The 13931-nt window shown below is 37.8% G+C and overlaps 1 protein-coding gene across 3 annotated transcripts in view; it reads right to left on the bottom strand.

The window, feature by feature from the left end:
• Positions 1-13931, bottom strand: part of Cert1 (ceramide transporter 1) — a 97459-nt gene that overhangs the window by 68140 nt on the left and 15388 nt on the right. For all 3 annotated transcript variants that reach the window (XM_030247385.1, NM_023420.2, NM_001164222.1), the window contains exon 3: positions 1-117. Coding sequence is in view for 2 of the 3 variants with exons in the window: in NM_023420.2 (NP_075909.1) it covers positions 1-117 (117 nt within the window). In the remaining variant the exon portion in view is untranslated. The remainder of the gene's footprint in view (positions 118-13931) is intronic.

The raw sequence follows: 13931 nt of genomic DNA, 5'->3' as shown, positions 1-13931 counted from the left end.
CTTGTGCTGTTCAATGGCGTCTACCCATTGCTGTCTGTGCTCCGGGTCCTGAGCTCGAAGGTACCAAACACTATCATTTACACTGATATCAAACCGGCATTCATCAAAATCGTGAGGCTGTGGAAAAAGCAGAAAGCGAAAAACCAAGTTAATTATATTTTTAGAATGTCGTTCCCTTCATCAAAAAAATGTGAGCATACTCTATCTGAAAGACTTACTTTTTAATCTTTCTACTGAAATAATGTATTTCAAGATGTCTCTGACACTTGTCAGTTATATACAAAATCCAAGTTTCATTCACTACTCACACAAATGATTTGACACATAATCTATAAACATCTATTTAAAAAACACAGAATACTGTTCATCAAATGATTAGAGTTTGCTTAAGTAGTGGGAACATCACCAAAACCATAATTTTAAAAAGGTTAAAAAGCCAGGCCTGGTGGTACACGACTTTAATTACAGCACTTGGGAGGCAGAGGCAGGCAGATTTCTGAGTTTGAGGCCAGCCTGGTCTACAGAGTGAGTTCTAGGACAGTCAGGGCTACACAGAGAAACCCTGTCTAGAAAAACAAACAAACAAACGAAAAATAAACCATAATAATAATAATAATAATAATAAGGTTAAAAGAAGTTTTAGAGAAAACATTTGCTATCTTTTTCCCTTATTGTTCAAAAGTGAATTCCAGGGGCTCAAGAAACATTATCCCCCAGAGGAGGAGCTACAGGGATTAATGGCTGCTAGGAGACGGGAGACACTTCTTTAGTGTTGCTTATGCCCCTCACCCACACTCATGCAAACAATCCAATAAACTCAGTGAAGCACACGCGGAAGTCAGGGAAGTTGAAGTAGTTTAATGGTTGACGGGGAAAGGGATCATGGTGTGTGTGGAAGGGGGATGAGAGAGGTAATGGAAGGCACTAGGGTAAAATATACACATAAATCAAGTGTCCTGGCATAACTGTCCTCAGCGGCTTAACTCAGCAACTGTGGAAGCAGACGCAGACCCACAGACAAACATTAGACAGAGCTTGAGTAAACCCTGCAGGCAACGGAGAGGAAGGACGGTAGGAGCCAGAGGGGTCAAGGACACAACAAGGAAACCTAAGAATCAACTAACCTGGGCCCAAAAGCAACCAGGGAGCCTGCAGAGGACTGACCTAGGCCCTCTGTGAATGTTTAACAGGTGTGTAGCAAGATCTTCACGTGGCACTCGGTAACAGCAGGAGCAGGAGCTGTATCTGACTCGGTTGCTTTTGGGACCCTTGACCCCTACTCGGCTGCCTTGTCAGATGCACCCAGTCTAACTGCAACCTGACGTGCCAAGGCTGCTTGGTATCTGGGAGAGGCCTCCCGAGCTTTGGAAGAGAAAGGGAGGAGAGGTGGATTGGAGGGTGAGAGAGGAGAAACTGTGGTCAGGATGTAAAGTAAATAAATAATGTAATTTTACAAATAAAATAAAACCAACCATACAAAGGTAGAGTACATAAAGTGAGGGCCAGTGAGTGGCTCGGTGGGTAGGGTGACTGCACAAGGCTTGGCTACCTGACTTTGATCCCTGGAACCCATGGAAGAGACTCCAGAAAGATATTCCTGATTGTCATGTGATTACATGGTATATCCTACATACCCAAAATAAATAAAGATTTCATATGTCGTTCATATGAAATCCCCTCTGTTAAGTCCCCCTCTGTTAAGTAAATTCACACCTGACAAGATTACATGAGATTTACTACTTTTTCTATCAGATGACAGGAGAGTCATTTTCCTCTGATAATCTTCCCTTACAGGAAATTCTCTCAAAACTTCACATATTGTACTTCCAGAGCTTATTGCTTATTTTGCCCCTCTTTTTAAACATCATCGGGTAATCTCTTAATCGATTTATTCAGTAAAACAATATAAATCCACAATATCCTTTAATCTATTAAACAAATTTCTGTTAAAATAGTACACCATGGTTTTGAGTGGCCAAAAGACAAACAAGTTAAATATTCCCTGGATCACTGTGCCTTGGACACCATAGGAATATGATACAAAGTAAAGAGCAATAGAAACAAAAGGGGAAAGGACAGCAACACAAACCTATCTTAGTAAACACGAGTTCAGAAAGAGTAAAAGATGTTAACATAAGAAATCAACTCCAGCTATCCAAACAGAACCAGGCTCCTGAGAAGGCTTCTCGGAGGGAGCAAACAGAGCAAAGAAAGCGAATGGCTTGACTACTCCACCGCTGGAACTGGACCAGGTTTCTCAACCTGGATTCCACCATCACTTCCATTTTATTTGTACCACCATTCTTGAAAATGTTTTACAATTTGTATTGGGTTTAACATCCCCAATAAAGTTTAAGAAAAATAAAATAACCACATACAGTCAGAATTCACTACTTTCTCCAGCAAAATTTTCCATGAACAAAAGGGAGTCATTTCTAACATCAATCTAAGAAATAGGGGGGCATATATAAGACATCAATTTTTGATTTGATCAGAAATTCCTGAAGGTAAACCCACGGATGGAGCTGAGAATGGGCAACGGCCACAGCCATTAAAGTCACTCCTCAACTCTGCAACCTTGTGCCCATTCCAAGCATGGTGACCAACTACATTCTGCTCCTACACAGCGGCACCTTCACAGGTATGCCCACACATTATGTAAATACACAAATAAAAATACATGAATTTATCTACAAGGGAACTAAGGAAGGAGCATGGCCTTTAGTGTTATAACACTGAACTCAGAGCTCACTCCAGACATCTCCCGACTCTGCCTTTGGAGTGTGGGACTGCAGAGAGCCAAGAAGCTCGCTTGGCTTTTATGTGGGTTCTGCAGATCCAAATGCCAGTCCCACTGTCAGAACTTTATCCACCAGCACAGCACAGTGTGACACCGTTTAAGGTTTGCCAGGATCAGTGCTAGGTAATCGCAGACACTCAGGAGTGGAGGCAGAAGCATCCGAGGTTCAGGCTTTCCTGTGATACAGGATATACAGTGGGGTCAAAACCAGCATGGTACCTTATTAAGATCCTTTCACAAAATAAACAAACTGGACTCTAGCTCAGTGGTAGAACACTTGTCTCGCATAGGTAAAGCCCTAGTACTCAAAAGTAAAAAAAAAAAAAAAAAAAAAAAGGATGATGATGAGGAGGAGGAGGAGGAAGTCTGGAAGGAAGGGGAGGGGTGAGAAGACTCCTTTCTTGCCTCCCAGGTCTGCGGACCCATGCTCAAGAAATGTTTTCCCAACTAATTAAGTAAATTAAGAGAGATAAAGGGTAGTTAGGATCCTATGTGCAATGAAATTCCATAAGAGGGTTCCTGCAAGACAGCCAGCCAGGAGGACCAGGTCTCTGTTGGCTGCTCTGTGCTCCGGGGTTCCATTCGTGTACGTTTACCACTCATCCTTTTTAGCTCAAGTACTGAGGAGCACCACCTCCTTGTGTTCAGATACCAGACTTTTCCAAATACAAGTGTCAGAGCTCTCTCTTGTCTGAGCTGAAGAGAGTGCAACAAAGGAAAGAAGCAAAGGAACTTCTTACAGATATCAACAGACAAACAGCAGCAGCAAAAATCATGTAGAAAAGCCCAACAGTCTAGACTAGAACCTACAACAAGAGGCTTGCAAGGGATTTTTCTAGGGAGGAAAGTCACGTGGAAATATTAACCACTGAATTATCTGATGAAACTGTTTTAGTCTTTCATTTATTATGAGCATTTTTTAAGGCCTTATTTCTGCTCCATTACTCTCAAAAAGACTGCTTTTGTTCGAGCTGCCAATGCCTACTGATTCCAGCTGGTACCTGTGTTGCTTGTTTAACAGACCACTTTATCTCGGTTTGGCTTCCTTGTATCTGGTCCGCACACATACTTGCCCTGAAGTCAAGTGAAGAATAGGTTTAGATTCAATATTTGAGAGTCCTCTTCTCTGGCTTATTTTGGGGTTCCTGTCTCACGTGTCAGCAGCCTCTGTTGTACACGTTAAGTCCAGTTGGTCAGGAAAATTGACAGCTGGGTTTTGTTTTCTTTTTGCCAGAGATCTGACCTAAGTTCTGCCTCATTTTCAAATAATACTTGGCAAATACTCTTAATAAAAGACTCGTAATTATCTAAGTCTAACATCTTCCTCTTTCCACAAACACTAAGAATTAAATTGCTATGCCCAACACAAAGGCAGTCAAAGAACTCCAATTAGATTCAAGTAACATGAATCAATCAGCACCCTAAATTACAGACAACAGAAACTGACCTTCGGGTTCACATGAGGAATTTATGGAAAACTAACAGGCAGCTTGCATTGCATAAGCACAGAAAAGAATCAGAACAAATTAGGTAAGATGAAAAAAGTCCTTGCTGAGACTGTACTACCTATGGCATAAATATGGCAGGGTCGCTTCGCTGCTGGGCCTTGCAAACCAGCCATTGCTGACACTAGAAACTTGAGAAGTCCGTGTCTGCTGCTTCTGTGTGTGATGTGGTCCTGCCTGTGTGTGGGAAGAGGGGTGGATGTCAGGTGTCTTCCTTCATTGCTATCTTTTCTTTTTAAAGGCAGACTTTCTGACTGAACCTGGAATTCATCAATTTGGTTAGGCTAACTGGCCAATGAGCTCCAAGAAATATTCCTGCCACCATGCCCTGCTCACTAAACACTGGGGTGATAGGAGTACTTCCACATGGTTTTTATACTAGGATCCAAACTCAGGTCTTGATGCATGTACAGTAGACATTTTACTGACAGGTTTATCTCCCTAGCCTTCCTTCTCTACTTCTATGTATAGTAATGTTCCAGAATCAAAAGTCTAAAGAGGAATCAAAGTGTGTGGGGGCACACACACAACGTAATAAGCACTCTAAATGGCTAATTCTTATGCCTATATGCTACTTGGGGAGGTAACCATAGAGAGATGGTGGGTAGAGAGAGAAAATTAAGTATCTGGCCTTTATAGATTATATGTGGGAGCTATTCTACTCATGCAGAATGTCTCATGGGCAGCTTATTCTTGCAGCAAAAAAGATGCTAGTTTTTAATACTATTTACCTTACAAATTGATCAAGTAAAAGAGAAATGAAAGTATACTTGATAAAATAAAATATAATTGGGAGTAGAATTTACAGCTTAAGCAGGTAGAAGACAGTAAAGCAACATGAAAGTTATTAAAAATAAATGATTCCAAGTACTTATCCAATGTTTAGCTGCATTGTGGCTAAGCCAAGCCCTCTCCCAGAATACATAACATTACTGTCACTGTGCAAGGTAACACCAGGGAAAGCAGAGGTAGTAAGAAGGTCAACGAGCTATGCTCAGGCCTAGTACAGGTATCATCATCTTGAGAAAGCCTCCACAGTCCTGGGAATAAAAGCGATGTTCTTCAAATATAAAAACTAAATATAGAGCTGGTATCAGTGACCCATATACAGAGAGATTAAGACTAACCAACCATGCATCTAAGGAATTTTAGCATGTATCAGTGAACATACCCTATTGCTAATTAAAAGATTTATAATGAGAAACATATTTCAATCATATGGTAAATATGTCCCTTATAATAATTCTATATGGAAAAAAATTATCTTATGAATCAAAATAAGGAGTAAGATTAAAACTAGGTAATTTTAATGTCTAGTAGCACCAAATATAATGCAACTGTTTTTCTAACTTTCCTTTTAAATGCTTGAATCTTGTTCGGCCTTCCAACACATTAAAACTCCCTATGTATATAGTAGCTCTACCAGTTCTCCCCAACTGGCTCCAAAAGTACTTTCACAAACAGGGCGACCCATGCCTGTGGCCAAGGAGAACCATGAATACAGCCTAACACAAAACTGTAAACTTACTTAAAACATCAAGTGTGATGTTTTCAGTGTGGTTGGGTGGAAGGGTGGTGGTGGTGGTGTGTGATACAATCTTGTGATTCTTGATGAGAAACTCTGCAGACAGCAATGTATCACAATAACAAAGGGTTGAGTATTACCTGAAAGGGCCACCTTTTCTTGAACTTGCCATACATGTTGCAGTAAAAGCACCCAAATGTTTATTTATATAAATATAAAATAAAAAACGTCCATATGTATACACTTATAACAATTTTTTCAAAGGAAAAGTTAAATCAGGATTAAAAAACACAATGATTTAACCTTCACACAGTACAGTCTTATTATCTAAAATGTCTACTTAACTCCGTGTATGGAGATTAAATATACATCTTAAAATACCAATGTATATAAAAACATAAAATATATTTTAGGTAATTTGGCATGAAACATTTTATAACAATAAAATATGTGTGTTACATAAATACAAAAAATTGTGTTCACCTTGATGAGATAATTTTATCTTGACTCTACTCAAACTCAACAGAAAACTTGATTTTCTTTTCTTCATGGTTTGTTCAGTACCTAAATCTTTCCACATATTTACTGTACCTAACGGAATGAGTATGAATTCATCCGAATTCATTAGACCATTGCCTCTCCTTAACAATGCTGGGGATAATGAGAATATTTTGATTTTCTGTTTTGCATGAGTAACACACCCTTTCCTTAGAGGCACAACTGGTGCCTTGCCCAATGTCATTATGGAGATTATTACAACCAAAAGGTGACAGAGAAAAGTATTTTGTACCAAAAAAAAAAAAACCAAAAAAAAAAAAAACAAAAAACCAACAAGTTTATATACAGGAAAAATTATATAAAAAATAGTCAAATAATGCTTTATTAGAAGAAAAAAAATGGTACATTTTACAAACCTACAGGGTTGGGGCTGGAGAGGTTGCTCAGCAGGTAAGAGCACTGGCTGTTCTCCTAAAGGACCAGGGTTCAATTCCCAGAACCCACTCAGTGCAACTCTAGTTCCTGGGAACTGATGCCCTCATCTGGACAGTTATATTGTCTTCTTCATTAACCCTTGCTAGGCCACTTACCACTGTTCTTCCTATGATCCACACTGCCTAAGGCATGAATTATTCCTGTTCCTCCTGAGGATTTCTACTCATTCCCCTCTTTCATTCATTCCTTTTAACAACTTTTCCTCCTACACTTTCTTACAACCCTGAAATAAAGACATGACTCACATTGATACTTGTTTTCAACTTAGCATAAAAAACAATGGTGCAAACAAGATACAAGGATACTTTGCCAGAAATACCTTGTTAGACTACCCTATAAACCAAGATGCTAAGATAACAAAAGCTTGCTATAAAAACTGTTAACAGCTTGAACGAGTACAACCTAGGAAGAAACTGTCTGACAAGATCATTCCTAGAACTAGTTTCCACTCACAAACTATGTCTTTCAACAATACTTTCCTTTTGTTTTTTTTGTTTACATACCTGACTTATAAATCTTTCAGGAAAACTCACAGGGAGGCATAATTCATATCATATAATTTCATTAATTAGTGCCATTGGCAGTTTGCTTTTATATCTTAATTCTGAGGATCCTGAAGAAACAAAACCCTTCTTTCAATTGTAATTCTCAAATAAAGGCAGAGTATTAACACTGCCAGTCTGATTTCTTATTTTCAATGTTTTAACAACTAAACCTAGACTATTCAATACAGTAGTCATTGACCACATGTGGCTACTATACAGTTGGGTAAAAAGCAATAATTTGAATTGAAACATGATAAAATATATAATAAAATAGATTTTAAGATTCAGTAAATAAGAACTCAATTATTTTATGACTACATATTAAAATTATATTTTAGATGTATTAAGTAAAATATAATAAAATCAATCTCATTTTTTTCTAATAATGTGGCTACTAGAAAATTTTCAATTACATCTGTGTTATATCTGTAATAATTTCTACTCGATCACCATAATCTAAGTCACTCAGTCAATGCATCACTGTAACCAGCCAACTGACGACATATTTATAAACACCTATGATTTACCAAGCATTATTTAAGAAATTGAAGATATAAAAGTAAGAATGAGCAGGCCCAATTCTTAAATGTTCTGAGCTTGTATTAACCAAATAAACAGTAAATAAATATAAGATGTCAGGTGTAAAAACCATGGGTAAGGAAGACAAACAATGCTGAGAAGTCTGTAATAAAAGGCGGTAATTCTGACTCTCATGTGAAAAGGTGATTAGAGGGGAATGGGAGTAGTCGTGAGAGATGAGAAATGACAAGGGAATGCTGGAAAGGTTACAGGCACCAAAACACAGAGAGGGAAAAACAGCTCAAGGAGGGTACAGTCAAAACCACCTATGATGCATTTCAACTAGCCAAAAAAAAAAAATTAATGTTAAAGAAACAGAAATGTTATTTGCCTTGATTTGGTTGTTAGACATTTTATATGTGTAACAAATTATCATACTGTATCCCCACAAAAAATGTACAAAATTATGTCCAAATATATCAAACAAGCAAGGAAAAACTGACATAACCTGTGATCGAGACCAGAGAAGGCTTTCAACAAAATAACACCTGAATGAATGAAGAGCAGCAGGATCAAAAGGAAGGGATAAATGAAAAAAGAAATTAACACGACATATAGCAAGAAAAACACGAGGGAAAACCTTGTGGCAGGAAAGAGAAAGCCTGACAAAATGCTTAAAAAGATATCCTGACAAGGAATGCAATCCTGGCAGGAAGCCTGGTAAAGGTGAGACTCAGGACAGAGGCAGTGGTCAGATGCAAGACCTGACAGCACAGGGAGGATGCCTGGAGCTGGGAAGACAGAATATGAGTCTCTCTTTCTTTCCATCACTGGCTCTGACATCATTTTACTTGTAAAATTCAGAAAGCAATTTTACCACCTAAAATTACATGAAGACAGTAATAAAGGTTCAAATAAAACAAGACCTACATAAATGGTCTAAACTAGAATTTCCCAACTTGTGGGTCTTGACTTTTCTGGCAAACATCTTATTTCCAAAAATATTTACATTAAGATGCATAACAGTAGCAAAATTATAGTTATAAAACAGCAATAAAAATAATGTTGTGGTTGGGGTCGCCACAACATGGGGATGTATTAAAGGGCGGCAGCATTAGGAAGGTTGAGAACTAGTATTGTAAACAGTGCTCTGTGATGCAAGGACTCCTATGCACCAGCACAAATCTGATAAAATCTTCAGACTCCTTTCAGGACAATGTTTTCAAAAGTAAAAACAAAACATGTAAGGTTATAAAGAAAACTATTAGCTAGAACTCCTAAGAAAAAGTTCTAATGAGATATAATAGATATACATATCTACACATACACACATACATGTATATATACATATATACATGTATGTGTGTATGTATGTATATATATATATATATATATCACTATACATGAATATATTTTTATATAGTTGCTAGTAGAAAAAAATGTGCGATACCTACAATATGTGAAATGTCATGTGTTAAGACTGTGGTTAGTGCAAGGGTCAGAGATTTATTACAATATTGACAAAATTTCTACCTATATTGATAATAAAAGACTAAATTTCATTTTAGAGTTAGAAATGCAATGTACTTTTTCCATTATGTCTACAAATTATATGTGGAACTCATCACATTTAAGGTCTATAGTTACCAGTTCAAAAAAACCAGCAATCTACTATATTAAAGTATATTTCCTATTATGAAAAGAATTATAGCAAGAAAATTAATACTAATACACATCTTTGATATTCTTTATTCTGCTTAACTCTGGCCTATTTTGGCCAAAAATAACAATTTAGCATCTACCACTTTCCTAAATTATATTTAATAAGACTGTTACTTTTGAAAATCAAATTCATGAAAGAAATCTAAGGGTTTGCTATTACTATTCAATTTGAAGCAGAATGGTAGGCATTGGGATTCTCAAGGTCAGATCTGACAACTTTTATATTATAATCCATAAAGATTACACTAAAAATATGACTGAAGAGTTCTTAAGATGTTCTTAGAATAATAAGTCTACTGGAATAATAAAGAACTTACCAGAACTTATTTGATAATAACTACTTGATCACAGACATTTCAATGACCTTAATGGAGCCTCTAAAACAAATTCTTTCCAAACTAGTTTTCTAAATATAAAGAACAACCTAACGAAGTTATCGTTCAAAAATGATTTACTTGGGCTGGAGAGATGGCTCCGCGGTTAGAGCACTGGCTGCTCTTCCAGAGGTCCTGAGTTCGATTTCCAGCAACCACATGGTGGCTCACAACCATCTGTAATGGGATCCAAAGATGCCCTCTTCTGGTGTGTGTGAGGACAGTGACAGTGTACTCACATACATAAAATAAATAAAAAACCTTTAAAACAATGATTTACTTAACTTTTTTTTTCATTTTTTAAGTATTTTGTACACTCGATGCACACAGAAATTAGAAGAAGACATCAGATACCCTGGGACTGGGGCTACTGACTGTGTGAGCTACCATGTGGGTGATGGTCCTCTAGACTAGAAGAGCATCCAGTGCTGTGCTGTCTCTCAGCACCCCACTTCTTTCTAAGTAAGTTTACAAAGCAGCAGATTCCTTTACTGCACTTTCCTGTCTACTTTTGGTTCACCTTCCCCATGACTCTTGTCATGTTACTCATTAAATCCTATTGCTCCCAGCATCTCCCTTCTCCTCAGATAATACATGAGTAAATTTAACCTTTCTCCCTAATTCCACTTTTCAGGGTCCCCAAAAGTTTCCTGTTGTCTATACACACCTACTCCTATGAAAATAAAATATATAAAAGTCAGAAGCTGGGCTGGTGAGATGGCTCAGTGGGTAAGAGCACCTGACTGCTCTTCCGAAGGTCCGAAGTTCAAATCCCAACAACCACATGGTGGCTCACAACCACCCGGAATGAGATCTGACTCCCTCTTCTGGAGTGTCTGAAAACAGCTACAGTGTACTTATATATAATAAAAATAAATACATCTTTAAAAAAAAAAAGTCAGAAGCTAAGATCTGCCCATGAGAGAAAACATGTAATGTCTACCTTTCTGAGCCGGGGTAAATCTCACGTTGTAGTTTTTAGATCCATTCTTGCTCCTGCAAATGTCACGTTCAATTTTCTTTCCCAGTTGAATAGTTTTATTCTGCATATGTACCACATTTTCATTCCCCACTTCTTGGTTGATAGACACATAGGTGTATTTCACTTCCTGTTATTATGAATAGAGCAGCACTAAACACAGATGAGCAAGTTTCATCTCAGAAGTGTCTGTATAGGATATGGAATCCTTTAAATGTATAGCCAACCAAAAGTGGTATAGCTGGGTCGTAACCGATATGGTAATTTGATTTTGGCTTTTTGAGAAACTTCAACACTGATTTCCCAAGTGGCCACACCAGTTTTCGTGCCTAAGCAACACTGAATAGTGGATCTCCTTCCCCTAAACCCTCACCTGCACGTGTTCACATTTGTTTTCTTGTAACAGCCATTATTTCCCTGATAGGTAAGGATACTGAACATTTAAATAATATTTACTGGCCTCGTAGCAGTGGGATGGAAGCCTGTAGGAAACTGCTGCTACAGTAAAATGTAATTTGATTGAAAACCCTGATTTTAGGTCTTTAAGTGTGTCTCTCAGTTTTAAGACTGGAGTACCTTTCTCCTCTCCTCAAGTTCCCTGCTGTAGATTACTCTAGATAGGAACACTCAGCTATACAGCTGGCAAAGATCTCCCATTCCGCACGCCATCTCCTCCTTGGTTAAATGTTTCATTTGCTGTCAGAAGCCTTTAACCTCCTGAGGTTGTGTTTTTGATCACTGACTTTATTTCCTGAATGACTGCAGTCCTATTCAGAAAACTCTTACATATGCTTTTATCTTCCAGTAGTTTACTATTTCATCCACAAACCTTGAGTTCCAGGTCTTATGTTGATGTCTTTGGCCATATGGAGTTAATATTTGTGTAGGGTGACCGACACATAAAGATCTAGTTTCGTTTTTCTATCCAAAAAGTTAGTTTTCACAGCATCATTTACTTGAGAACTGTTTTTTCTCCAGTGAGCATTTCTGGCATCTTTGTTAAAAACCAGGTGGCTTGGCCAGGCGTGGTGGCGCACGCCTTTAATCCCAGCGCTTGGGAGGCAGAGGCAAGCAGATTTCTGAGTTCGAGGCCAGCCTGGTCTACAGAGTGAATTCCAGGACAGCCAGGACTAAACAGAGAAACTCTGTCTCAGAAAAACAAACAAACAAACAAAACAAAACAAAACAAAACAAAACAAAACAAAACAAAGCCAGGTGGCTGTATTTGTGTGAGTTTACGTCTGGATCTTTTTTATTCTGTTTTACTGGGTGTGTGTGTGTGTTACTATGGCTCTGTAATGTAACATGAATCAGATACAGTAATACAGCCAACCAACCATGCATTCCCACTCAGGATTGCCTTTGCTTTCTGAGGTCTCTTGTGCTTCCAATAAGTTTTAAGATAGTTTTAATTCTTTTGCTTTAATTACTTTTCTTACACTGGTATGAAATACTTGAAATAATCAACTTAAACTTCTTTTTCAAGTTGGATCATTCTTTCAAGTATATGCAAAGATTCCATACCTTCAACATCCAAGATACAGTTATCCAGTAACCTTCTCAAAGTAAGTCTTCCCCATTCCCTGAAAGTTTTCCTGGATTAGAACTTTTTCTTTTAACAGGAGTATTAGGCCCTCTTTATCGCTTTCATTTCTACTAAGAACTTCCATATTCTTGCAGTACTTTCATTTTCTTGGCTGTTTTCCAGTGTTTAAAAGTCCTCACTAATTTTCATATCCTCAATGAATGTGCTTAGCTCTATTTCAAATTCAGACCAATAGCTTTCTTTTTTTTCATGGATATTTCAGAAGTGTGAGGAAGTTTCCTTACTTGATTTGTAAACTCCTCCCCAATATTATGGACTAGCTCACTATAAATTTTGTTTTTGTCTTATTTTTGTAGTCTTTGAGGTCCTGTCCAATGAACTCTGGATTGTTTTTTGTTTATTTTTTGTGGGTGCTTCGGGGGGTCCTAGGAAGGTTTTATTTAGACTATCTCTTTAAATCACATTTACTGCCTTAACAAAAATTAAGAGCTCTCTGGCTCTTAAAATGGCTTATAGATTGATCTACCCCATGACTTTGTTGAAGATCTACTTAGATTTTGAATGAAGAAATACAGTCTGTCTGGTAACGTGTCCAAGTCTCCCTTTACCAGTGCTCCTTCTATCTCAGTGACACATCACGTCTAGTTTTGCTCACAAGGCCTCATAGCAGTGGGAAGGAAGTCTGTAGGAAACTGCTGCTACAGTAAAATGTAATTAGATTGTAGTTTGGCATTATCTGTCTACAAGTAATGCTGAAGGTGATAGCTAATATAAAAAAACTATAAATAGTCATTTTCTCTTCTTTGAAAAGCTGTTAACCATTATTTTCAGCTATCCAGAAGGCCAAGCAGACAACTTAAGTACTAAACTGATTTTTTAAATTGAATATTGAAAAGTACCTTTTCTCTAATCTTTAGTTTGTTCCACAGAAATAATGATTTTCACCTTTTAATAATTTGTAAAACATCTGGCACACTGCTAAGCACATGAACACCATCTGGTTCTTTTGTTTTTTGAAAATCTTATACTAAAAGCACATACACTGGAGTGGTTCAACTGAAGAGTTATGTTCTTAAAAGGAGACTGGAGAGTGAAAAGGCATTCCAGATGAGAGCTGTATGATCAGCAAAGAGTGTCAAAGTGCCAGTAAGAAAAGCAGTCAGATTAGGGCAAGACCTGTTATGTTCATCTGTTCTGAACAATCATTATAATGGACAATTTCCCTTTAGTCTGAACATTTTACACCTATTGTTCATTCATTCTGCTGAAACCAATAGCACAGGAAGCAGGTTTTGTATAAAGACTGGGTGGAGAGGCATGGAGGGGTGTATGCTGGTAAAGAGCCTACTGTGCAGACCTGAGGGCCCAACCTTGGTTATCCAGAACTCATGTCAAGCCAAGCACGCTGGCATGAGGCCTATGA

This window comes from Mus musculus, chromosome 13, assembly GCF_000001635.26.
Source record: "Mus musculus strain C57BL/6J chromosome 13, GRCm38.p6 C57BL/6J".
NCBI classification, from domain to species: domain Eukaryota; kingdom Metazoa; phylum Chordata; class Mammalia; order Rodentia; family Muridae; genus Mus; species Mus musculus.
The sequence above is the reverse complement of the archived record's forward strand: the minus strand, read 5'-3'. Positions and strand labels throughout refer to the sequence as shown.